At 57.6% G+C, this 25,515-nt stretch overlaps 1 protein-coding gene across 7 annotated transcripts; it reads right to left on the bottom strand.

The window, feature by feature from the left end:
* On the bottom strand, positions 1 to 25,414 carry CARS2 (cysteinyl-tRNA synthetase 2, mitochondrial). 7 transcript variants are annotated; one of them, XM_027973793.3, is made up of 15 exons: positions 25,041 to 25,414; positions 17,997 to 18,047; positions 14,322 to 14,439; positions 8,916 to 8,987; positions 8,713 to 8,818; positions 7,913 to 7,996; positions 6,817 to 6,946; positions 6,354 to 6,487; positions 3,646 to 3,713; positions 2,939 to 3,005; positions 2,491 to 2,629; positions 1,670 to 1,793; positions 1,160 to 1,258; positions 280 to 486; positions 1 to 116 (listed from the first exon to the last, which is right to left on the bottom strand). In XM_027973793.3, exons 3-15 carry the CDS (start codon positions 14,373 to 14,375, stop codon positions 3 to 5), a joined length of 1,398 nt encoding a protein of 465 aa, XP_027829594.1. In that variant the 5' UTR covers positions 14,376 to 14,439; positions 17,997 to 18,047; positions 25,041 to 25,414; the 3' UTR covers positions 1 to 2. The 7 variants fall into 7 exon arrangements, with proteins under 7 accessions (XP_027829594.1, XP_042110991.1, XP_042110990.1 ...); XM_042255057.1 differs by lacking the exon at positions 25,041 to 25,414 and adding an exon at positions 18,434 to 18,625; XM_042255056.1 differs by lacking the exon at positions 25,041 to 25,414 and adding an exon at positions 18,408 to 18,625.
* Between the last annotated feature and the right edge of the window lie 101 nt (positions 25,415 to 25,515).

Raw genomic sequence — 25,515 nt, forward strand, 5'->3', positions numbered from 1 at the left:
TTTCACATGAAGGCTTTACTGTGACTTAAAGGGCGCAGAACCGTGGCAGTCCTCAGCTCCTGGGTTTGGGGTCTTGTGTCCTCTGATCCAGCAGCTCCCACGTGGACGAGCCGCTCCTGTCCTGGGGAGGCATGCGGCCCCAGGTGGGTGGACAGGCAGGTGTCGGGGCTCAGGGGCAGGCCCGAGACAGGGGCAGGCCCGAGACAGGGGCAGGTGTGCTCCCGGGAGAGACGCCAGCGTCTGCGACGCCGGCTGAGCCCGGCCCCGCAGAGTGCTCACCTTGATGCTGATGCCGTGGACAGCCAGGTCCCTGCGCAGCGTGTCGCAGGCCTCCAGCAGGGGCTGCCGCTCCAGGAGCCGCTGCTGCCTCGCCTCCCCAGGGGCCTCCCCGGAGGCCAGAGCGAACTGTCGGACCTTCAGCCGGAAGCGGACCAGCTCCTCCACCAGGCTGTGCAAGGCGGCCGGGCTGCCCGCCCCTGGAACACACTGAGGGATGCGGGGGTGTGTTGGGGTGAGTGGGGCAAGTGGTGTGTGCGGGGGTGTGAGCTGGGTGTGTAGGCGTGAGTGGGTGTGAACAGGCAGCCGAGGGCCTGGGGCACATCTTTGTCCCAGCGTCCAGGCCATGGGCTCTGGGAGATGCCGGCGTCCTGGCCCCACCCCGACCTCGGCAGGGGTGGGCTCTGGGAGATGCCAGTGTCCAGGCCCGGCCCCATCTCTGGCACAGGATGGACTCAGAGGTGGCAGCGCCTAGGTGTCAGGATAGGAAGGCTGAAGAAGGCTCAGATGGGGGACCAGAGGCTGGCGCTGGACGCCCCTCAGGACGGGGCTGGGCCTCTGCTGTCCCGGGGACCCTGACGGGTGGGACCTACAGGGCTCACCACAGCTGATGTGTCCACCAGGGGGTTCCCTACAGGACACAGGCGGCCCGGAGCACACTGCAGCCGCGGCGGACGCTGGTCTGCTCAGAACCTCATCACCAGCTAACATGTGCTAGCTCTCAGCATGCGCGCGCGCCTTCAAGGACCGTGACACGTCTTACACATGTGAGAAGTCTGGCCTTACACATTAAAACCAGCATTTATGAAGGGAGAAAGCGTCTGTTACATGCTGGCATGTAGCGAAGTCCCGAAACAGGACTGAAAAGAGAAGGCAAGCATACCTGTCGCTCGGCCAGAGAAATGCCCACCGTCTCAAAGAACTGCTCCACGGAGGCCACGATGGCCCCCAGCACGGCGGGGCTCCGGGCACCACGGGGCTCCTGTGACAGTCACCGGGGAGGGCGCTCAGAGGCCACAGTGCGGCCCCCGCAGGCCAGCCAGGGCGGGCAGGGGGCGCAGCCCCCAGGGAGGCCGGGCGTGTGCTCTGCGCACCTGTACCGGTAGGTGGCCCCCCGGGGGTCACAGGGTCACGAGCCTCCGTGGAGAGCCTGGCCCGGGGCGGGCGGGCCGGGGGCCAGCTGGGGTCGCACCGTGGCCTCCACCCCTAGCTGACGTCGCTGTGACCCACTCAGACCCCGCGGAGCCCGGGAGGTGATGGCATATCCCGGGCTCCTGTCCACACCCGGGGCCCCAGTGCCCCCCTCGGGAGATGACTGCTCCTGGGGAGCCCTGGGGGCCCGGGCTGGGAGCGGGGCCACCTGGCGGGATGGCAAGCGCAGCCCGGGAGTTACCTCGGCAGCCGCCTTCAGCTGCCTGTTCCCATGGTGGACGAGGTCCATGACGGCATCCACCGCCCGCACAGTGTCGAAGTCGTCCGCCAAGGCTGCCTGCACGGCCGCCTTGGTGCGGCCCAGCCTGGGGGAGGAGAGCGCGGGGCTGTCGTCTGTCCCCCCCACGTCCCCAGCTGCAGCGTCAGGTCCCCTGCGGACCCCTCGCTCACACGTCCCGCACGCCCACCCGGCCATCCCTTGCCCCAGGATCCCCCGCTCCCCGGGCACAGGGGAGGCCTGGCAGAGCCCCGAGCAACCCCGCTGGAGACGCAGAGCTCTGCTGTGCCTGCTCCTGCGCCCAGAGCTGCGTTACCCAGCGCAGCCGGCCCTCTGTGGACAGACACATGGACTCCCCGCTCGCCTGTGAGCAGGCCACCGTCCGCCCGTGCCCCCGCCCGGGGGGCCTGTGGCCAACAGCTCCCGACCTCGCGGGTCAGGCGCTCAGCTCCGTGCTGCGCTCCGCCGTGGGGGCCAGCAGGCCGCTTTGTCTGTCTCCTCCCAACTCCCCTTCCTGAGCAGCCCCGGAGGAGTCCAGTCTCACCACTCTCCAGGGTCCCCAGGGGGCGACACCAAGCCCCCAGACCCAGCGGCCTCACCCCTGGCGCCCCGACGGCCTCCTCTCGCCCCCGTCACCTCCCCAGCTTCTCACCGTCCCTGACGTCAGCCGCAGACCCCCTTCCTCCCCCACCCCCGTATCCTGGACGTGATTCAACGGCCTCCTGGGCCCGCTCCCCACCCGCCCCCACGCGGCTCACGCCTCGGGGCCCTCGCTGGGCACCCACCTTTCCCATAGCACGTCCTCCTGGACGGGGCCACCGGCCAGCTGCCCCCTCACGTAGGCCCGTGCATCCTCCACGAAGGCGGCCGTGGCCCGCAGCAGGCGCCTGGCCTCCAGCAGGGCGCCCTCGCTGTAGTCGACGGCTGCGGGGTGGGGGCAGTCACGGGTGCAGCCTTGCCTGTGGGCCAGGGAGGGGCTGCCCCCTCTTGACCCTGCACTGGGGGGCGGCCCTGCTGAGGCTGCTGGTCAGGCCCTGGGCCCGATCATCTCTGCCCGGCTCAGGACGTGGCAGAGGCGGCGGGAAGAACCCCAGGCCCCGTGAGGCGGAGGGGGGCTCAGGCCTGAGGGCAGACCTGTGGCCGCCGGGCGAGGGCAGCACGCCAACGGGGGGCGTCTCCCTGGGTCTCAGGGTCCCCAGGAGCCGTTGGACTCGGGCCACGCGGCCAGCTCACCTGACCTGTAGCTGCTCCGCAGGCAGAAGAGGCGGAAGACGTCTGGAGAGGCGGAGCGGAGGAAGTCCTGGTGGGGGGCACACGGGTGAGATGAGCCACTGATCCTCCGGCTGGACAGACATTTCTCTGCACGGCCTTCCCCACCGGACGCTTCTCTGCACGGCCTTCCCCACCCACCTGCGGCCGCACCCGCCCACGCTGCGCCTGCTCATCTGGCCGGACGGCCCAGCCCGCGGCCCAGCTCACCCCCGAGAGGACGGGCGTGGGTGCCTGTATTTCAGTGTGGTCAGCGCCTGTCTGAATCCCGCAGACTGCACTCTGCTCAGAAACACTGAGCTGAGGAAGGTCCCCAGGCCTCACCAGGCCACCCCCGAGATCCACACGAAGACCCGTCTGACCGGGTTATCTCCGCATCCACGTCCGCCTCCTGACACTCCTCGGAGTGTGGAAAAGGGGTCTTTCCCGGTCCTTTTAGCCCCCCACACCAGCCAACTGGAGGCCCACCCAGGGGACGCTGCAGTCTGCACGTGAATTTATGTGGTCCCGAGCCCTGGGTCTTGACCTCCTGGAGACGGGCGCCTGAGTGCAGCCGTGACTACAGGGACCGCACCAGGATGGGGGAGAGACCCGGGGACCCGGGTGGGCCTCCCGCTCAGGGCAGCCTCCACGACGCGTCGGCAACGTGGGGGCCCCGAGAGGCATGCTACCTTAATGGTGATGTAGTTCTTGAGCGACTTGGACATCTTCTCTCCTCCACCCTTCACGTGCAGGTGCCCTGAAACGAGAGCGCAGCAGCTCTTCAGGCGGGAAGGAGGAGCCCTTCCCGGAGCCCAGCCTCCGGGGACCCTGCCCCTCACTGCCCCCTCGTGGGCGCTGGCACAGAGCCCCCCGACCCGCTGGCCAGGAAGGGGGCCACGCCCACTGGCCGGGCATCACAACGCGGGGACCACCCTCCCCCTCCCATGACTCACAAACGGCGGGGGGACACCCTCTGCTTCCATGGACTGCGGGCCTGAGCAGCCCTGAGCGCTTTCCCGCGGTAGCTGTTTCACCGGTGTGCCCCACCCAGCACCATCTCAGTCTTGTGTATGTGAAAGATGGGGAACCTGAACCCCTCAGGACGCTTCCATCCGAGCCAGGACCTCCTCCAGGACCGCCTGGGCTCCAGGCTCACTTCCCAGGAAACTCCTTTCCCAGCAGAAGGCTCGTCCACCTTTCCTGACATGCTTCACCCCAGGGTGCCCAAGGCCAACTTTCCTGAGAACTGGTTACAGTGTGGCTTCTAGAAAAACACCTGACCCTGAACGTGTAACCCTAGAAGCATGCCGCCTATACCAAGTGCAGCGGACGTCTCACAAAACCAACGGCGTCTGGAGAACGAAACCCATCCGACTGCTGAGCCCCACGTCCACCTCCCTGTGTGTGCGGAGGCACGGGGTCATGTGCGAGTTTGCGACCCCAAGGACCATAGCCTCCAGGCTCCTCTGGCCCTGGGATCCTCCAGGCAAGAACACTGGGGTGGGCTGCCATGCCCTCCTCCGAGGGATCTAATGGGCCCAGGGATGGAACCGCGTCTCTTATGTCTCCTGCTTTGGCAGGTGGGTTCCTTACCACTGCACCACCCGGGAAGTCCAGGAAAATAGATCGCTTCTCCAGGTGTCAGGACACGCCACTCTTCCTCCAGAACACGGAGCGAACCCTCCCACCCGCCCACATCTAAACGACGGGACCCACACGTGTGCACACGGGCCTCCGTAAGCGCTGGCACTGCTGACGCTGCCACCTGTGCCCAGACCCACGGTCACCCGGGGCGCCGGCGCTGACGGCAGGCCCCGCGTCCTCACGAGCAACACCAGCGGTTAACACGGGGTCACCCGATCCCGGCCCAGGGACGGGAGCACTGCCTCTCTGGGCCCTGTGACTCCTCCCCGCACGGGCTGCGGCACTCTGCTCTCCCGTCCCTCACCCAGGGGGAGACGGTTCCACGTGGCTTCTGAAGAGAGGTGTGGGCCCCTGACGGGAAACACGCGGGTCCTGGGGGCCCTGCTGGTCCCCGCCCGGGAGCCCCGGAGGAACGGCTCATCGGGTGCTGGGCCGGCAGGAGGGAGTGATTCCGGCCACTGTCGAGCTCGGAGCAGCACACGAAGTGGACGCCAGACCTCAGCTCCGGCGCCGGGGGCAGCAGCCTGGCTCGCCGCTCAGCCGACCTCGGGGCAACACCAGGCTGGGCTCACGTGGACTGTGAGGGGCCCCGGCAGGGCAGACGCTGGGGCTGGGCAGCTCGGGGCTGGGAGCAGGCGCGAACTTGGGGTGAAGGAGACGCGGCAGTGAGCACACCCCGGTCACCATGGCGACCTCGCCGCGGACCGGAAGCAGCTTCACACGTGCTGAAGCCGGAGCTGCTGCCTTTAGTACCACCTGGCCAGAAAACCCGGCTTCCTGAACCCAGGGACTCACGAGACAGTGCCTGTGCCCACGCCGCTGCTCACCTGTGGCTCCCGACCTGACCCGCACCAAAGCCCTGTACCCCCCGCCCTCCAACAGCTCCAGGGCCCGTCCCAGGGCGGCGGTGACACCAGCGGGCGGCGGCCCTGCAACCTCTGCCAGGATGGGGACACGCTCACGCCCCCGGGCTTCACGGGGTCTCCAGAGCCGCCTGCTCGGGATGCCGCCGCTTCACCCCTCGCCGTGCGCTCCTGGGAGTGGACGGCTGGTGTCAATCACGAGCTGCTGAAACAGTGAGGGGAGAGCGGTGCTCTCAGAGGCTGACAGACGCTCGTGGTGACGCCGCCACAGCTCCAGGCCGGCACAGTCATGATCACTAGGGCGGCCCGCTGAGACCCCTCGTCACAGCTTCACCGAAAGGAACTTCCATGGAACAGCACTGCTGGTTTCCGAATTCTCTTCAGCTCACATTTCAGTTCCAAAAGACGCACTCGGCTTTCCCGCCCAAGGAAATTCTCGTCGGACCGACTGCACACTGGGGACCGTTGGAGGGGCGGCTGTTCCTTGTTCTGTGAGCTGATCTTTTGTTGCTCAGCGGCTCAGGCGTGTCCGACTCCTTCCGACCCCACGACTGCAGCACACCAGGCCTCCCCGTCCGTCACCAGCTCCCGGAGCTCACTCAAACCCATGTCCATCGAGTCGGTGGTGCCATCCAGCCATCTCATCCTCTGTTGCCCTCTTCTCCTCCCGCCTTCAATCTTTCCCAGCATCAGAGGCTTTTCCAGTGAGTCGGCTCTTCGCATCAGGTGGCCAAAGGATTGGAGCTTCAGCCTCAGTCCTTCCCGGGAGTGTTCAGGGCTGCCCTCCTTTAGGATGGGCTGGACCGACCAGCGGCCGTGGGTGCACCCAGTGGGGCTCTCGCAGAGCTGACGGGACAGAGGCGGGCAGACCGGCGGGAGCCGGCACTCACCGGAATGCAGGAAGTAGTTGCCCCACTGCGGGCACTGGTGGAAGGCCTCGCACTGGGCGATCTCGTTCTCGTGGTGCGGGAACGCCAGGTCCACGCCGCCCGAGTGGATGTCCAGCCGACTCCCGAACACCAGACTGCAAGGCACGGGGCAGAGCAGGGAGTTACCTGGGTCCAGCCACACCGTCTCCACGCCCTTCCTGAGGTCACGCCTGCCAGCCCTCTGCACACACCAAACGGAGCCCAGTTCTAAACGCGTGGTAATCCGGCTGACGCATGCAGAAACTGAGATTCTGTTTTCACGTCATGAAAACCCCGAGTTCACAGCTTTTTCTCCTCGTAAAGACACTCTACTTTCTCTGCTCTGCACTGAAGATGTGGTTTTAAAAACATCAAAAAGTATGCATGCTCCGCTGACCGAGCCGGGCACCGCCCCAGCGTCCAGATCAGCACAGGTGAGGCTTACCTGGCGATGGTGGAACACTCGATGTGCCAGCCGGGCCTCCCGTTGCCCCACGGGGAGCCCCAGAAAGGCTCCTGGGGCTTCGCCGCCTTCCACAGTGCGAAGTCGCTGGCATGCCGCTTGTCGGAGTCAACTGCCAACGACAAGTGGTCCGTCAGCAGAGGGAACCCAGAGCCAACATCACAGCGGCCACGGAACAGCAGGGACGCCCACCCCAGAGTCCGCTCCTCGGGGAGGCAACCACACGTCTCTCCTGCAAGTCTTTTCTCCTTCCCACGTGCAGGCCGCGGCTCCCAGACCCCCTGACCAGAGCACGCCAGAAGCAGGCGGACCCCCAGCTGTCGGCCAAGAAAATTTTTCCTTATTTTTTCCTAAAAGGCGTTGCTGATGCTGGAATGTGTACTGGGCGTTCCCTCCCCGCTTCCCGAGGGCCAGGCCATTCCTTGCCAGCGTGGACAGTCAGGGCAGCGGGAGGCGCGCCTGGAGCAGAGATGACAAGCACGGCTCAGGAGTCAGCACACAGCTCAGGAGTCCGCACACAGCCAGGGACAGGACCGACGGGACGCGGTCCGCGGGGCGGGGCTTGTGCCTGGAAACACCTGCTCTGCTGGGGTTCTGATCGCTTGTGTTTGACTCCGTTACATAGTATCCTTTCTAAAGTGTTTTTAATATAGTGCTATACACTTCCTATTGCTTTTCTATAAAACTGACTTTGACCTAACAGAACCCTGGAGCAGAAGCGGGTACAGGAACAGACACAAACATGGCAGGAAGGCGCCAGATGCTGAAACACACACGGGAACCTGCTACAGGGGAAATTCACACGGCGTTTACACACGATGGACCACCTTGGACAAGAGCGGCAGGACGGACCAGAGTGTTAAGACAGGACACACGGACGAGCCTGTGCGCAGAGGTGACTGGGGAGGAATGAGAGGCCGGGGAGCCCCGAGACCTCCACGTGAGCTCTGGTCCAAAACCCCTAAATTTAAACCTCAGCCGCGACCGACGTCTGAGGAGCAGGCCTTCTCACCCCCGACCCGCCTCGGGAAGGTCTGGCTCTCTCCCCGGAAGCCCCGCAGGAGGCGGGGGGACCCACCTGGCTCTCCCGCCGGCACGGGTGCCACGCCAACCAGCTTGCCGTACCTGTCGCCTCGCGACTGCAGGTCGAAGTAGACGTTGCCTGTTTTGTTAAAGGAATGGTGAAGCCCACTTCTCAGCCGTCAGCATCCGCGTCTACGCGCGCATCACAGCTAACAGTGTTAGAACTCAAACACAGGACGTGGCCTCTAGCCCCAGCTGGCCCTCCCTCATGTCTAAACCGCCCTGACCTAGGGAAGCACGCGTGCGGACGCGCCGCGGCCGTCCAGCGGTGGAGGCGGAAACACAAAGGGAAGGTTGCTGGGTTCGCTGGCCGCCTGCATTCAGCTCTGGCCCCCATGTTACACACCCACCAACCGAGACGCCCCTTCCTAGTCCAGACACCGCAAGAGCACCCTGCCGCTCAGACCGCAGGCAGCTCCTCACATGCATTACCGTGGGGCGCCTTCCCTGAGCTGCACGCGGGCTCCTGGGCGCCCTGCGGAGCCAGGGCGGCCCCCGCCCCTGACCCATGAGGTGGCGGTGGGGAAGGAGCCATGTTCAGGAGGGCTGCGGCCAAAGGCACTGCGCTCCTGATGGCCGGTGCACACCACGGTCAGTGCCGGGCCGCGGTCAGTGCCGGGCCGCGGTCAGCTGAGACTTTTCAGCTGGACCAACCTGTGACTTCTCGCCTGCACCTGCCCAGCTCCGACCCTGCCCTGACCCTCGTCTGCACCGCCCTTCTTGGCCTTGAGGATGGGGGCTCACCTTCCGTCTGCACCGCCCTTCTCGGGGGCCGTGGCCTGGACAGGGGCTCACCTTTTGCTGTGCAGTAAGCATGCCCGTTGGCGATGAGTCTCTCGATGAAGGTGACGATCTGAGGCACGTGCTCGGTAACCCGTAGGTAGGCGGTGGGTGGGAGGACCTGCAGGAGGGCATGGACCTGCAGTCTCCCTGGCCCCACAGGGACAGAGGCCCCGCCGGACCGGCTCCATTGCTCGGGCTTCTCACCAGCCACCTACCTTCAGGGCTGCCATGTCCTGTTTGAAGTCTTCTTCGTAAAGACGGGCCAGGGACGCGGGCGACACGCTCATCTGCAAGATAACGAGGCGGGGGTCCGTTCTGCAGGGGTCAGGATGGGGCCTCGGAGGGCAGCCGCCCCCACGGGCAGTGCTCACAGAGAGCCCTGTGCCTGCTTTCCCCCAACCCCCCCCAAAACGACAATCATCCTGGAAACTGCAGCCTGGGGATGTTTACTGAAGAGATGAACCCGGTGGGCAGAGTGTCCTCTTCACGGCAGCCGTGGGCAAGACAACACATGCCTCTCTTAGCTCTCTTTGCAATGTGGAGACGGCGCCACTGAATCCCCCTAGACGGCCCCGGGGTCCCATGTACACGGTAAGACTCCGGGGACGGAAGACACCAGGTCGGGTCGCCAGGCCCAGTGGCTCCTCCCGAGCGGCCCCTGGTGGCGGAGCGGGCCTCCCCGAGAAGCAGTCAGCCAGCATCCGCCAGGGGCAAAGGCCAAGCAAACCACAGACCAAACACCCAGCGTCACTGTGCTGCTTTGGGAGTTTTTCCGACGGTACGCAATTCTGGACCCAAAGAGCAGCAGATGGCCTGATGAGTTGGCCTGGTTTTCCGAGTTTTCCCCATGAGTTTCCTGAGCAGTAATCCTCTCCTGGGGGCGGGAGGGAAGTGTGCCCCCGCCCGGCCCCTCCCAGAAAGCAAACACCTTCACTCTCTGTGCCTCCTCCAGAAACCACCCCCCCCCACGGCCTGCACCTGGCGTCCTCGGCTAAAGCCGCATGGTGTGCAGGCCCTGGGCACGCAGTGCGCTGAGCCGTGATGGGCACGAGTGCACACACACACGCTCTCAGCCACAGATCCACGCGTGGCACACGAGTGAGTGTGCTCACACACACACGGGGGCAGACCACGTGTGACGCCCTGCTCAAGGACACGCGTGCACACCCTGGGTGGCCGCTGCCAGCGCCTCCACAAGAACCTGAAACTGAGCACCTCGTTCAGGCGCTGCTGAGGACCCGCCAGACCACGGTCGTGGTGGCGCTGACGATAAACAGTGCCTTCTCACTGCATCTCTGACCTGAGTCTCTCCTGTTCGGAGGGAGCTTGAACATCTCGAGTGTTTAGGGGCCATCTGCATTAAACCGTCTGAAGTTAACCATGGCCCTTAAAGTCTTATTGATATGAAGGAAGTACTTTCAAGAAAAGAAATAGACCTTTTATCCTCCATATGAATTTCAACTGTTTCCAAACGTCTTTCAACTTTACGGTTATTTTATGGCACGCAGAAAATTTCATTTTTATATTTAGCGATCTTTTACATTTCTCAACCTTTTCTGGGTTTGGAAACAAACTTAGCAAAGCCTTCTGAACAGGAGGCTACAGAAAAGCGCCCCATGGTTCACTCTAATAATCCGTGCTTCCACATCTTTACGTGAAATCTCTGATCAGCTTCAACTCTGGTTGTGAGCCATATATCCAACTTTGGTTTATTTCTTTCCCCAGATGGCTGCCCAACTGTCAACTTCTTACTGAGTAATTCTTCTGTTTCCCGCTGATGTGAAATGCCACCTTTACCAAATTTCCATAATTTACTGTGTCTGTCTCTGGACATTCTAGCGTGCCCCATCGCCTGTCTCTTGGTATAACTGTGAATTGGTGTTTCATCTCCACGGTCTCCAGACACAGAAGGCAGGCAGGGGCGGAGGGGACAAAGGAGGCTTGCGGGGGCGGGGGGCGGTCAGCATCGCCACAGATGTGGAGGGCGCGTCGGCCTGGACCTTGTGTGCAGACACACAGGTTCCCCCAGGCCTGGCCTGCCTCTACTGCTGCTGCTGAGTCGCTTCAGTCATGTCCGACTCTGTGTGACCCCATAGACGGCAGCCTACCAGGCTCCCCTGTCCCTGGGATTCTCCAGGCAAGAACACTGGAGTGGGTTGCCATTTCCTCCTCCAGCCTGCCTCTACAGAGCTGTGCAAAAGGGGAAAGAGTAAAGAAAAACAAACAACTTTCTGCAGCTCCTGAACCGTTAGGAGTCGCTGGGCACCTCCTCCTCCGGCCTCTCCTTTTACGGACTTGCTCTGCTCGGCCTGCCTTTCTGCTCGCCCCTGGGAACTCCAGACGCAGGCGGTCTGGCTCTGGTGACACAGGACACGTAGGGTCCTTCACACGCACACCGGGGGCCCTCTGCTCACAGTGGCTCCTCTTGCCCCCTCGGCGGGACCCTCGGGACGGTCACAGGTGACTGTGGGCCGGAAGTGGACACAAGCTGCTGCTGGCGTGGGGGACAGTGAATCAGACCCCGAAATGAAGCAACTGGACCGGAACCTCCAGGCCCCTGGTCCCCCCAAGAGGGGCTCATGCTGCTCTCTCCACGGGACTGCCTGCAGGGGGCGCTGCTGACACACTGGCCGGGGCCCTGAGAGCCCAGGCCGGCCCAGGGGTGGGGGAGGAGGCTCTTGAGAGTCCCTGGGCTGCAAGGAAATCTACCCTGAATATTCACTGGAGGGACTGATGCTGAAGCTCCAGTACTTCGGCCTCCTGATGTGAAGAGCCAGCTCGATGGCAAAGACTCTGATGCTGGGAAAGGTTAGGGGCAGGAGAAGGGGGCGTCGGAGGATGAGATGGTTGGATGGCATCACCGACTAGACGGACAGGAGTTTGAGCAAGCTCCGGGAGTTGGTGATGGACAGGGAGGCCTAGTGTGCTGCAGTCCATGGGGCTGCAGAGAGTCGGACACGACTGAGCAACTGAACAACAACGATCCCTGGACTGAGCACTATCCCAGGCAGGCAGGGGACCTTGAATGCGCGTCCAACCTTCCTCCCGGAGAGAAGGGCACGCAGGCCAGGGTTCCAAAGCACAAACACAGTAACTCCGCTTCAATCGCCAAGACATTTAGTATCATTTTTCTTAACAAAATGTAACCCTGCGAATATACCTTGTTTCTTTTCATTACTCCCCCAGAAATCCTCGTGCCGCTTTTATTCCTGACAAACAATAAAACTCTGCCAAAAGTTAATGTCAAGAAAGTGATTCAGAGAAAAGAAATATAATTTAAACTATTTTAAGAGCACACACTGAAGCAGATGGCATGAAGGATACGGCCATCGTCAAGAAAAAACCTTGCCTCTGGTAAAAAGAACAGCCTTTTTGTTGGACACTAAGAAACAAGTAGGTGTTTTCATAACTGTGCTTCATGCGGAAGCAGATGAATCTGTATCTTCAGAACAAAAAAGACTGCGTGATGCCAGGTTAGCATCCTGCTGCGTAACAAGTATGGACGTGCTCAGCTGTCAAAAATTAGCACACTCTCTACACTTATCATTTCTAAACCAATCCTGCCAACCTTTTTCCCCGTCGGCCCCCACCAGCTGAGCTTCATGACAGGTGGAGAACCCACCTCCGATTCTGAAGATTCACAGGCGACCCCAACTCAGCCAGCACAGGGACACACCTGGGTGGCCTCAGGTCCCGCCGAGCGGACGACCCGGGCACCCTCCTCTTCGACAAGCCCGGCGCCCTCTCTGCGGGGGTTACCCCCACACCAACACTCGCCCACCTGCCGCGTCAGAGTCCCCCACCTCTCCCCGCCCTTCCCGGCCAGCCAGGCCCGGCTCCAGCCCGCGTCCTGCTCAGCAGCGCAGGGCTGACCTTCCCATCGGGGCCCGGGGTCCTGCTCAGCCCCGGCCGGACCGCAGCAGCCTCCAGAGGGACTGGCAGGCCTGCCCCTTGCCCGTCTGTCCTGACCGTGGACGATAGGCCACTGCTTCCTGCATCGGATTCGCTCAAAGGCTCCTCTGGACCCCAGAGCCACCGGCCCAGCGAATGTCTGAGCACAACCTCAGCAAAGACGGCCCCAGGCAGCCCCAGGGAGACAGCGCAGGGCCCTGGGCGGGTGGCGGGAGTGGGCCCACCCCAGCAGCCGGGACAGCCCGCCTGCTTCCCGCCGCCACCTCCCACGCCCCTCAGCTCCCCACTCACGGTGCCCACGGCCACACCAGCATCGCGTGACCTCGCGCTGGGCTTATGTGGTGGCCAGGGCAGACTCCTGACCCCAGGGGACACGAGGCACAGGCCGGCGATCCGGAGATCAGACAGAACAACGTGGTATCAGCGCCGCAGAGACCAGGGGGGTCGCTGATACCCCGACACACTCCCCCGAATGCCGAATGAAGGCAGTCAGTAGGAAACAGGAAGACGGGCTTCCCAGAAAATAAATCTCAGAGAAAATGACAGAACACGGGAGGAAAGCCAGGACGGAAGGTTCAGATGGTGCCTGCGGCAGAACGCTGCCTCTTAAGATGCTGACGAGCACTTAAGAACGCGAAAAAACACTCAAAATACAGTAAGTGGGAAAAGCAGGTTACAAAACAATGTGAAGAATAACCTGGCTTTCCAGAAAAGCCCTATATATGCATTCAGACACTTTTAAAGTTATAGGACATAAAGTACTCAGCATGTTTTTCTATAAATTAGATAATTTAACAAATTTTTATGTATCTTTAGAGATAAGTGTTATATATGTGCGTGCGTGCTAAAGTCCTTTCAGTTGTGTCTGACTCTTTAAAACCCTATGGACTGCAGGTTCCTCTGCCCATGGAATTCTCCAGGAGTGCCCTCCTCCAGAGGATCTTCCCGACCCAGGGATCTAACCCGCGCCTCCTCCGTCTCCTGCCTTGGCAAGCAAGTTCTTTACCACTGGTGCCACCTGGGAAGTCCCAACTGTTACACACAGTCACATATGAATTGTTATACAGGGCTGCTGATTATAAACCACAGAGGGGGGACCCTTTGGAAGCAGACTTTTAAAAGTATAATCACAGGGGACGCCATGGTCCTCTCACAGGTGCCTCTCACAGCTGAGGGCACAGGCTCAATCCCTGGTCGGAGAACTGAAATCCCACAAGCCTCGTGGTGCGGCCAAAAAAAAAAAAAAAAGAGAGAAATAAAAAATTCTTGAGTACAAAAAATAAAAATGTAACAAAACACTTTATTTAATCCCTATGCCAGAAATCCCCCCAAAAGGTCCTCTAAATGCCACATGAGCTATAAGAGGAGTGTCTTGTTTATATAGCAAGTGAGAAAATCAAACCTCACAGGAGCGAAACTCCCAAGCCAGCCTCTGAGCATCCTCTGTAACAGGGAGGGAGGTACGTCCCGCAGGCTGACGGGGCAGGGAGGGCCTGGACTCAGCCTGGGAGGCGTCCTCGGGATGAGAGGACTCGGTGAGGGCGGAGTCAGCCAAACTTCTCTCAGCAGGGTGAGGAGACCTCGCTGGACAGCCTCACGAGGTCACGTGTGGACAGCAGGCGTGAAAGGTCTCGCAAGGTGCAGACAACTGTCAGGTGGGGGTCGGCCACTCACCGGTCAAAGCACTGCTCAGCATGACCCATGCTCACCTCGTTGGCGCGCCTGATTATCTTATCATCCACGTCCGTGATTCCCATCACCATGACGACGCCGCATCCAAACACCCTGGTGAGGATCCTTCGGATTATATCAAACCTGACGTAGGAGCTGAAAGGAAGAGCATTACGGCGTCTTTCATCCCGAAAGTCACTACTGCGGCCTTCAAAAGAGTCTGCGACCTTTACTGTGAGGCCGCACAACTGCGTGATCAAGGACGTTCAAGGGCAGCTGGAAAAGGAAAAGCCTTTCACTGGCCCTCTTGGGTCCGCATGAGAAGACTGAGGCGCTGCCTCAATTTCAGGACCCAACACGAGCACTTAACTTTACAGCTGTTGTTTGAGTGAGCTCACACCTGCTCCACTGTATAAACATTCACTCGTGATGCAAAGTCAGGAGGCAGCCAAGATGCTGGGTGCTTTTACCGCCTGTGTTCATGTTCTAGGATAACTAACGTTTGACCGTGATGAGAGACAGCAGCAGATAATAAGTCAAGACAGAGATGATCCCATCAAAGCTGGAAAGGTCACTCCCAGGAAGTGTGCACACGGCTGTGGAAAGTGGGGACTCCAGCTTACGGGCAGGCTGCATGGGGGCAACTGAGACTTGAGAAAGCAAGGGTTTAAAATCCAGCTCAGCTCAGTCGCTCAGTCGTGTCCGACTCTTTGCACCCCATGGACTGCAGCACCCCAGGCCTCCCTGTCCATCATCAACTCCCAGAGTACACTCAAACCCATGTCCATTGAGTCGGTGATGCCATCCAACCATCTCATCCTCTGTCATCCCCTTCTCTTCCCGCCCTCAATCTTTCCCAGCATCAGGGTCTTTTCCAGTAAGACAGTTCTTCGCCTCAGGTGGCCAAAGTATTGGAGTTTCAGCATCAGTTCTTCCAACGAATATTCAGGACTAATCTTGCATTAAAATCCAATATCTACTTAAAATCTCAAGAAACTAGATTCCCCAATAAGAGCAGCCTTAACTCTCCGAGTCAGCCAGTCTCATGCTCGTCCCTGTTACACACGTGGTCTCTCCGACCTTGGGCTCGTAAAATCATTGTCCCTTGAAAACAAAGCTCCTCCTCATTGTGTCCCTTGTGTTCCCACACACACCCACCCACCCGGGACACAGCTGACGCCAAATCCTAGGGCCAAGCCACCTCTGAAACTCCTTCCCAAGAAGCTAAGAGGTTAAACATCCCTTCGAAGCCTCAGACTGCCAATCCACAAACTGGACGAAAGCCTACTATCTCACAGGGTTGCGGTACATAATCTCAGTGCCTGCGCAGCAGAAATTTCAGCTAATTCTGATTATAAACATCATCCCAGTGGCCCCCATTGTCAAGTCAGGAAAACACTACAAGAAATGAGATTTTAAGAGACGAAGTTAACAAGAACTTAAAACAGAGTGAAAGAAAAAGTTGACTCACACGTGTGGCTAGAAGGAGCTGGTGGGGAGGGGCAGGTGCTGGGGGCCCAATACCCGAGGGTGGCCGCTCCCCGGGACTCATCCGCCCTGTGGGCACCTTGGGAGCCCAGGGGTAGGTCCACTCACCAGGCCGAGGCTGCCCCACACGTGGGAACCTGGACTCTGCAGCCAGCCTGCCTCAGCACTGTCCACCGGGGACCCTTCCCGGGTGACAGTTGGGAGATAACAGCACCACCAGCTGGTGTGGTGAGAGAACTGCGCCGCGTTTAGAACAGTGCCGGGCACAGAGTGCTGTCCAGTTAAGCATCTGTCTCTTTAAAGCAGAAGCAGGTGGGGAGGAAGGCGTGGAGGCAGGAACCTGGAGAGTGAGCAGGGACAGACCCACAGAGGAGGCGGTCTTGGGCGTCTGGCTTTTGAACTCAAGAGCAGTGGACTGTGCCTGACCGTCCCAGCCCCTGAGACCACAGCCTTTTCCGATGTCTTAGGTTTCTGCCTCACAAGGGACACCCCCACTTGATGACTCTTCCTGATAAGTGCCCAGGGTGGCCACCCTGGCCAGGGAGTCGGGCGGGAGGCTTCCGGGGTGTTGGGAACGCTCTGTCTCTCGGTCCGGGGGCTGTGAGCATCGGCTGGGCGGCACACTGCAGGTCGGCACACTTTCGCATGGTTAAGGACAAGCACAGATTGCAACTGATGCTCCTGGGTGAAAAATAAGGGCCAGACTGCCTCGCTCCCCCTTCCTTTCAGAATTTCTTCCTTAGTCCTTTCAAAATGTATCTAAATGTTTCCAATGGCTAAGTAAGCCTTATTGAGTCTCACAACTCATGAAGGTTCAAGGACCCAGAAGCCTTCTCTTTGAGATGAAGTTGCCAAGAAGGTCACTTTCACCACTCAACAAGAGAGGCCTAACCTGTGGGACTCCAGGCTGTAGACCTGCCTGAACCAGAGAGCTGGGCCCACCCAACTCACACGGAACCTCACCAGTTCCTGCTATTTCTGTGATCTTTTCAGCAGCGGCCGCTGCACCCCATACTATTTCATTCTCCTTCAATAACAAAAATGTTTTCTTTCTCTTTTGCCTTTGTGGAGAGCTCTTCCAGGGCAGGACAAACATTAACCTCTATTGTTTCCAGTATTTCCCCAACATAGGTAATACTTCAAAAAAGAGATCAAAATATGCCTTTTATAACTAATAGTACTTTGACCGCCTGATGCAAAGAGCTGACTCACTGGAAAAGACCCTGATGCTGAGAAAAATGGAGCAGGGAGGAGCATGGGGTGACAGAGGATGAGATGGTTGGATGGCGTCACCGGCTCAACAGACGTGAGTTTGAGCAAGCTCCGGGAGACGGTGAAGGACAGAGAAGCCTGGCGTGCTGCAGTCCATGGGGTCACAAAGAGTTGGACACGACCGAGCAACAACAAATAGTAAGTTAGCCCAAAGTGAAGAGGGAAAAACACGACTAGTCTATTTATTTTGTTATAATACACACAAAAAAGTTCAGATCTTGCTGGGTGATGCACACTTTCTAAAATACATAGTAAATAAAGGTAACTTTTAATCTAGATCTGAAAGATAAATTTAAGAGATGCACAAGAGAACAGACAAAATATTAGGAAAAGCAGCGATTTGGACAAACCCAGGAGACAGAGTTAGAAGAGCGAGTGCGTGCGGGGAGGCCAGGGGCTCAGGCTCCAGCTCACCTGCCACGCTTCCGAAGGCATGCCCTCCCACGAGCCACCCACCCTGGACAACAGGTGAGCCTTCGCCAGCCTTCCCACGTCAGGGACTGGGCTAAGCAGCACTTTGTGGGTTGTATTTCATTAAATTGTCAAGATTCAAAAGAATATTATTATCCCATCCGAAAGATGAAGAAACCAGGACTCAGTAATAAAGTGACGTGTCCAAAGTTGGGAAGTAAATGGGGGGGAGGGGGGTGCAGAAACACCTGACTAGCTGACTCAAGGGCCCTCTGAATGGCCTCGGCTTACTAAACACAAGAAACATCTGATTGCAACACGGTCCTTTCCCTTGCTCTCACCGTGTCCCTGAGTCTCCTCACCTGAAATGGGACCGAGTGAGGATGAGATATGTATGCTTCCCACAACGCCTGGATACACTACCTACTCAGGATTCTTAAGTTGTCACTTGAGGGATAGGAAAAAAAAAAAATCTGCAAAAGGCTTTCTTTCCAAAATAAACGGTCCCTTAAAGTGTGAGAATTCAGCGTCAGGACACTCACCAAGCATGACCCAGGTGTGCGTGATCGTAGACAGTTGGTCCACAGCTATACCTGGGGACAGAGGTAAGACCCACCATGTGAAACGAACTTGCAAGAAAGGATGCCGAGCTCTCAGTCATAATCAGCATATAATCATGTCTTCTTGTAAAAAAGGAAACAAAAGTAACCGCTTTGGGGGGTGCGTACCCGGGGCTGTACGACCCTCGGATCACTAAATTCAGCGCCAAATCCGTGAAACGCTGGGACTACCCCAGGGTCTTTACAGGTGCCGCCGGAGTACTCTATCACTCACTAAACGCCTGCGCCTGAGGACGCAAGCCCGCGCACCACGCAGGGCGCCCGCCTCCGGAAGGCCGGGTGCAGCCCCTCCCGCCCCGCCGCATCCCCGCTCCCCGAGTCCCGGCGGGCTACCAGGAGGCGGCGTCCGCGCGGCTCACAATCAACGGGTCCTTCCTCCGGGTGAGGCTGTTGTACACCTTGACGCCCGTGTCGTAGCCCGCGGGCTGCAGCCAGCCCTGCCCGCGCGCCCCCGACGCCGAGCGGCCCGGCTCAGGGCCCGGCGCGGCCCGGAGCAGCCAAGCGGCCGCGCAGACCCGGCGCGTCCCCAGCATGGCCGGCGCGCGAGACCCGCCGGCCACGCCCACGCGGGGACGGGGGCCGCCAGGCCCCGCCCACCGGAAGGCCCGGCACGCCCCGCCCACCCGGAAGAGGCAGACCAGAGTCCGCCGCGGCGCGGGGGGCGGGGCCGCGCCTCGGGGGGGGAGGGGAGCGGCAGGCAAGGGTGGTGGCCCCGCCCCGGGGCGGTGGGCAGAGCTCCGCCCTTGCCGTCCCGGGCGGCGCCCGACTGAGCAGCCTCGGTGCAGCCCCGGGCCCGGCCCGCGCGCCGCAGGAGGCAGTGCCCCGGCGCGGGCAGCCGCGGACGGCTCCGCGCCTGCTCCGGGGGCACGTCTGCACCCCAGCACGGCACACCCTGTCACCGGATGAAAGAGCAAAGCTAGGGCACCACCCATTCATCAAGTACGCGTAGTAGGAAATGACTGCCTGGGATTCATTTCAAGGTTGTGAGTTCTGTCTTCTGGTCTCTTGAGAACAAAGGCATTCTGAATTGCGGTTTTAACGAGACTCTTTAAAGGCGGATTCTCTTGAAGTTAACTTTCAAATTATCTCGACGAACGTGTCCTTATTGATATCTTCCAAAACAGCGTCTCCAAAAAAACAAAGAAATCCCCTTTGCTTTTGCAGCCCTCAAAACAGCACGTTAAGTTTCCCAGTTCTTTTGGGGGTTTGTTTTGGTCGTTCAATAGGAAGGCAAGTGCTCCCGTAGAGATAAAGAAGCACCTGCCAACAGCACTTAAACTTTCCCCAAGACCTCTGCAATTCCATGGGGACTGTGTCCGAAGGCTTGACGGCTGAAGTGTTAGAGCCTGTCATTCACAATTAGGAGACCTCCCAACGGAGCCAAGCCCCTCTCCCCCACCACTCAGAGCCCTGCTTCAGCATTAACGCCCTCCCCACTGCCTGCATGCTTGCCTTGTTGCTCTTTTGTAATTCTCTCTCCTTTCTAGTACAAGGTGTGTTTCTCTCCCTAATTATTTTTGGGTTTTTTCTTTTTTCAAACTTTAAACTTTTTATTTTGAGTAGGGGTATAGCCAATTAACAACGTAATGGTAGTTTGAGGGGAACAGTGAAGGGACTCAGCCATACAAGTACATGTATCCATCCTCCCCCAACCGCCCCCCAATCCAGGCTGTCACAACGCTGAGAATTCCACGTGTTATACAACAGGTTCTTGTTGGTTGTCCATTTTGAATATAGCACTATGTTCCTCGAGTACTTCAGAGTGTAAATTACTTTCAACTCTGTTGTTGCTTAGTTGCTCAGTCCTGTCCAACTCTTTTGCGACCCCATAGACTGTAGCCCAGCAGGCTCCTCTGTCCATGGGATTCTCTAGGCAAGAATACTGGAGTGGGTTGCCATTTGTGTCTGCAGGGGATCTTCCTAACCCACGGACTGAACCCATGTCTCCTGCTTGGCAGGCAGATTCTTGACCCACTAAGCCACCTCTTTCACTGTATCCACCACCAAATGCAGAAAAGGGTAATCTCTGAGGAGATCCACCCGTTGCAGGTGGGAGAAAATCTGAGCAGTAAAACCTCTGATAGAGAAAGCTCTGACAGACATTAGATATGCCAGAAAAATAAGAAAATGACAAAAGCCTTAACTGCAATCTGTAAGAACATGAAGAATTTGAGGGAAAAACTAGAAGTTTTAAAAACAAATTTGGTGAGACTGAAGATGGAACCCTGCTGAAGCTGAACAGCTGGTGTGTTTTAATTGGCCATGGGAAATCATGATGTTCTAAACTAACAAAGGTATATTCTGTCCTCTGACAGCTGGTCCTGTAAGGTGCTCAGCCCTTGGCGGGCAGCAGGGCTACCTCAAGTCTTCCGGGAATCTTCAAACAGGGAAAACCAGACGCATTATTCACTGACGGTTACAAGCATGACTCTTCTTGCAAGTTCAATATGAAAGTGACCGGGAAGATATAGTAGCATCCATACCCAGAGAGAGAGAGAAAGAGATTCCAGTTAACTTGACTCCTCCCAGGCTAGGTCAGAACCAGTAAGTATATTAAAATTAACGATTCCAAAATGTCATGAATGCCATTTCGTAGCCCTTAATGACAACAACAAAAAGTGTAGTTCTCAGCATTACATTTTGCTGCAAAGAAAAATCTGTAAATCCGAAGTATAGTAGTGAGGTAGCACATATTGTTTAGGGCACTTCAGGTTTGAGATGAACGTGTTAGGACTTATATTTTAAGCAGCTCAAAACAGAAAGAATTGTAGTGCATCTCTTTTGCTTCCATAAGTTTGAACATCTTCAAACTAGAACTATAACCTTAGAAAAAACATTTAATATCAATTGTTGAAACACACTCCAAACAACAATTGAAACTACCCAAATCCTTCAATGTAGCCTCAAAATTAAGCTCTTTGCTTTAGTGGCATTTTTAAATGGGTGATTACAGCTATGCTTGAGCTATTGGTCTTCTAACCTTGTCCATTCAATGTTGAAGTCATTGGCATACATTTTAAGAACTAGGTTCAGTTCAGTTCAGTCGCTCAGTTGTGTCTGACTCTTTTTGACCCCATGAATCGCAGCACGCCAGGCCTCCCTGTCCATCACCAACTCCTGGAGTTCACTCAGATGCACGTCCATCGAGTCAGTGATGCCATCCAGCCATCTCATCCTCTGTCGTCCCCTTCTCCTCCTATCCCTAATCCCTCCCAGCATCAGAGTCTTTTCCAATGAGTCAACTCTTCGCATGAGGTGGCCAAAGTACTGGAGTTTCAGCTTTAGCATCATTCCTTCCAAAGAAATCCCAGGGCTGATCTCCTTCAGAATGGACTGGTTGGATCTCCTTACAGTCCAAGGGACTCTCAAGAGTCTTCTCCAACACCGCAGTTCAAAAGCAACAATTCTTCGGCGCTCAGCCTTCTTGACAGTCCAACTCTCACATCCATACATGACCACAGGAAAAACCACAGCCTTGACTATACGGACCTTAGTCGGCAAAAGAGTCCGAAATGCAGTACTTGGATGCAATCTCAAAACGACAGAATGATCTCTCTTCGTTTCCAAGGCAAACCATTCAATATCACAGTTATCCAAGTGTATGCCCCAACCAGTTGAAGAAGCTGAAGTTGAACAGTTCTATGAAGACGTATAAGACCTTTTAGAACTAACACCTAAAAAAGATGTCCTTTTCATTATAGGGGACTGGAATGCAAAAGTAGGAAGTCAAGAAACACCTGGAGTAACAGGCAAATTTGGCCTTGGAATGCGGAATGAAGCAGGGCAAAGACTAATCGAGTTTTGCCAAGAAAATGCACTGGTCATAGCAAACACCCTCTTCCAACCACGCAAGAGAAGACTCTACACATGAACATCACCAGATGGTCAACACCAAAATCAGATTGATTCTATTCTTTGCAGCCAAAGATGGAGAAGCTCTATACAGTCAACAAAAACAAGACCAGGAGCTGACTGTGGCTCAGATCATGAACTTATTACCAAATTCAGACTTAAATTGAAGAAAGTAGGGAAAACCACTAGACCATTCAGGTATGACCTAAATCAAATCCCTTATGATTATACAGTAGAAGTGAGAAATAGATTTAAGGGCCTAGATCTGACAGATAGAGTGCCTGATGAACTATGGAATGAGGTTCATGACATTGTACAGGAGACAGGGATCAAGACCATCCCCATGGAAAAGAAATGCAAAAAAGCAAAATGTCTGTCTGGGGAGGCCTTATAAATAGCTGTGAAAAGAAGAGGTGAAAAACAAAGGAGAAAAGGAAAGATATAAGCATCTGAATGTAGAGTTCCAAAGAATAGCAAGAAGAGATAAGAAAGCCTTCTTCAGCGATCAATGCAAAGAAATAGAGGAAAACAACAGAACGGGAAATAACTTGGTAAAACTAATCAAATATTTTCTGGCTAGTTAGCCCAAGGGGTAAAGTAAATGTCTTACAAACATTATCCACCAGTGCTTACCTAGTGCAGGGAACAGTAGCTAGCACGTGGTGAAGTGTGAAAGTCTGCTCAGTCATGTCCCACTCTTTGCGACCCCATGGATATACAGTCCATGGAATTCTCCAGGCCAGAATACTGGACTGGGTATCCTTTCCCTTCTCCAGGAGATCTTCCCAACCCAGGGATCAAACCTAGGTCTCCCGCATTGCAGGCAGATTCTTTACCAGCTGAGCTACAAGAGGAGGAAGCACACGCATGGTAGGTGCTCATTAAATTTTTTTGTAGTTGAATGAAACAATTTTTTTTTTTTTTTGTCTGATGTGTCTGTGAAGTCCATGCAAACATGAGGGATCGCTCCTGAGAGGACATCGTGATTTAAAAAACAAAGCCAGAACAAAACGGTCCCGCTTGATTATCACTGAAAGGAGTAAATTCTTTCTCACCTTTATCCTTAAATCCAGATGAACACTTCTCAGTTAAAGGCAATAAATGCCTGGATTAAAAGTACCTACCTCTTTCTTTATTTTGGGGGGCTCCAAAATCACTGCAGATGGTGATTGCAGCCATGAAATTAAAAGACGCTTACTCCTTGGAAGAAAAGTTATGACCAACCTAGATAGCATATTCAAAAGCAGAGACATTACTTTGCTGACTAAGGTCCGTCTAGTCAAGGCTACGGTTTTTCCAGTGGTCATGTATGGATGTGAGAGTTGGACTGTCAAGAAGGCTGAGCGCCGAAGAATGGATGCTTTTGAACTGTGGTGCTGGAGAAGACTCTTGAGAGTCCCTTGGACTGCAAGGAGATCCAACCAGTCCATTCTGAAGGAGATCAGTCCTAGGATTTCTTTGGAAGGAATGATGCTAAAGCTGAAACTCCAGTACTTTGGCCACCTCATGCGAAGAGCTGACTCGTTGGAAAAGACTCTGATGCTGGGAGGGATTGGGGGCAGGAGGAGAAGGGGACGACTGAGGATGAGATGGCTGGATGGCATCACTGACTCGATGGACGTGAATCTGAGTGAACTCCGGGAGTTGGTGATGGACAGGGAGGCCTGGCCTGCTGTGATTCATGGGGTCGCAAAGAGTCTGACACAACTGAGCAACTGAACTGAACCTCTTTCTTGCTCATGTACTTTAAAGTTACTTGTATCTTTTTTCTTATTCAGCGTACACTACTCCACATATCTTTGTTTCCACATAGCGTCAGAATACTAAAGTCTTGTGCAGGCTAGTGGCCCATTTAACTCAGCGTCCGCTTTAAACTAGGCCCAAACTGGAAAAATGTGAATCTCTAAGTGAAATAACAACCGTTTCCCCAAATTTTCGAAGTGAATGTTGTCTTGATGTGCGGGTGGATTAAGGGGGCTGAGCGTAAAGAGGAAACTCATTTCAAAGTGTTAAGTACTGTTCGGCGTTGATCAGCGCAGCAACGATCCAACGTGAAAACTCGTTTCAAAAGACAAAAACAGCTCAACGCTGTCTCGCGCTGTTTATGAGCCCATCACCTGGCCAGGGCGAGCCGCGCTGCGGACAATCGCCCATTTTAAAAACACCGGGCTGGGGCTGCAATTCTACTGGTTACAAAGAGGGACTGAAAAGTTCCGAGCGGTCTCGGCTGTCATAACGCTGCTTCTGCGGACACTCGGGGTTCCACCAGAGCCTCGCTCCCGGGTCGAGGGGCGGGACCGCGCGAAGCAGCGGGGCACACAGGAGGGAGGCCGACCCCCCACCGGCCGAAGAGGGCGCGCAGAGCTCGTAGGGGACGCCCGTAGGCTGGGGCCGAACTACCGGGCAGGGTTAAAGACGGCGACAGGACCTCTGCACCCAGGGAGAGGACCCACGGGGCGGAGAGAGAGCCTCCGAGCTCGCCTGCCTGCAGCGGCAGCTCGGACGCAGGCCCCGGGCTCGCGGACAAAGCCTTGGTGTGGTTACGCCCACGGGGCGGGGCCTCGACCGGAAGGGGCGGGCCAGCGCGGGCTCGTCGTCTAGGCAACGGGGCTCACAGAAAGCCCAACTTGAGTTTAGCACCAGGAGGAGAGAGACGTGGAGGGAGGGGAGGGCCCGAGACCGAGAGAGAAACCCCCCGGGACCCCTGACTGGAAGCCGGCCCAGCCCCGCTATGGGTGGTATTTCGAAGTGGGGGCGCGGACTTCAAGAGCGGCATCCAGGCGACGGGCGAGAAGGGCCACCCAGCCTCTCCGGGGGCCCGGCGTGGGTTCCCCTCTCGAGCCTCTTTGTCTCCAAGCCGCTTGGCTCCAGCCTCCAGCCGGCGACACAATAAGGGCGGGCGGTGTCGGACCGCGCAAGCGCGCGAGCCGCCGGGGCCGCTGGGAATGGTGGTCCGACCGCCAGATGGTAGGTCTCCCGCGCGGGCCGGCGGCCGCCGTGGCCGCCCTAGTGCGCACGCGCGCCCACTTCCGCCCGGCCGGGCCCCGCCCGCCTCGGGAGGACGCGGGTTTCCAGTAGTGAGACCCCGGCGGAGGGGGCGGTACCCGAGCTTACCCATCCCTCCTCGTCCTGATTGGGCCATCCAGCTGTGCGCGGCAAGTCGATTGGCTCCCGAGGTTGCCAGTCTGTTCCGAGCCGTACTTATATATTTCTCCGCTGCAGAGCGGGCTGGGGGAGTGCGGGGGGCTAGAGGCTGGAGAGAGGTTGTCCGCGGGGCTGGCGGCGGGGCTGCTGCTGCGGGCTCATCTCCGGCATTCTGGGGCGGGGCCTACTGCCGCCCTGCGGCACCCCCCACGCCCCAGTGGGAGTGCGGTGCCGCCCGACGCCGCTCTGCCTGCAAGTGCGAAACTCCTAGTAAAGTTTGCTCCCCGCCCGCCGCCCTCTGCCCGCGAGACCCCCGCCCGGGCCGGAGTGACAGACAGAGCCCCACCCCCGGGCGGCGGGGCTGACTAGGGGCGTGCGTGCGGCGGGGGCGGGGCCCCCGGGGGAGGGGGCGGTGGCGCCGGGGCGCATGCGCGGTGCCGGGGGG

The sequence above is a fragment of the Ovis aries genome, chromosome 10, assembly GCF_016772045.2.
Source record: "Ovis aries strain OAR_USU_Benz2616 breed Rambouillet chromosome 10, ARS-UI_Ramb_v3.0, whole genome shotgun sequence".
Taxonomy (NCBI): Eukaryota; Metazoa; Chordata; class Mammalia; order Artiodactyla; family Bovidae; genus Ovis; species Ovis aries.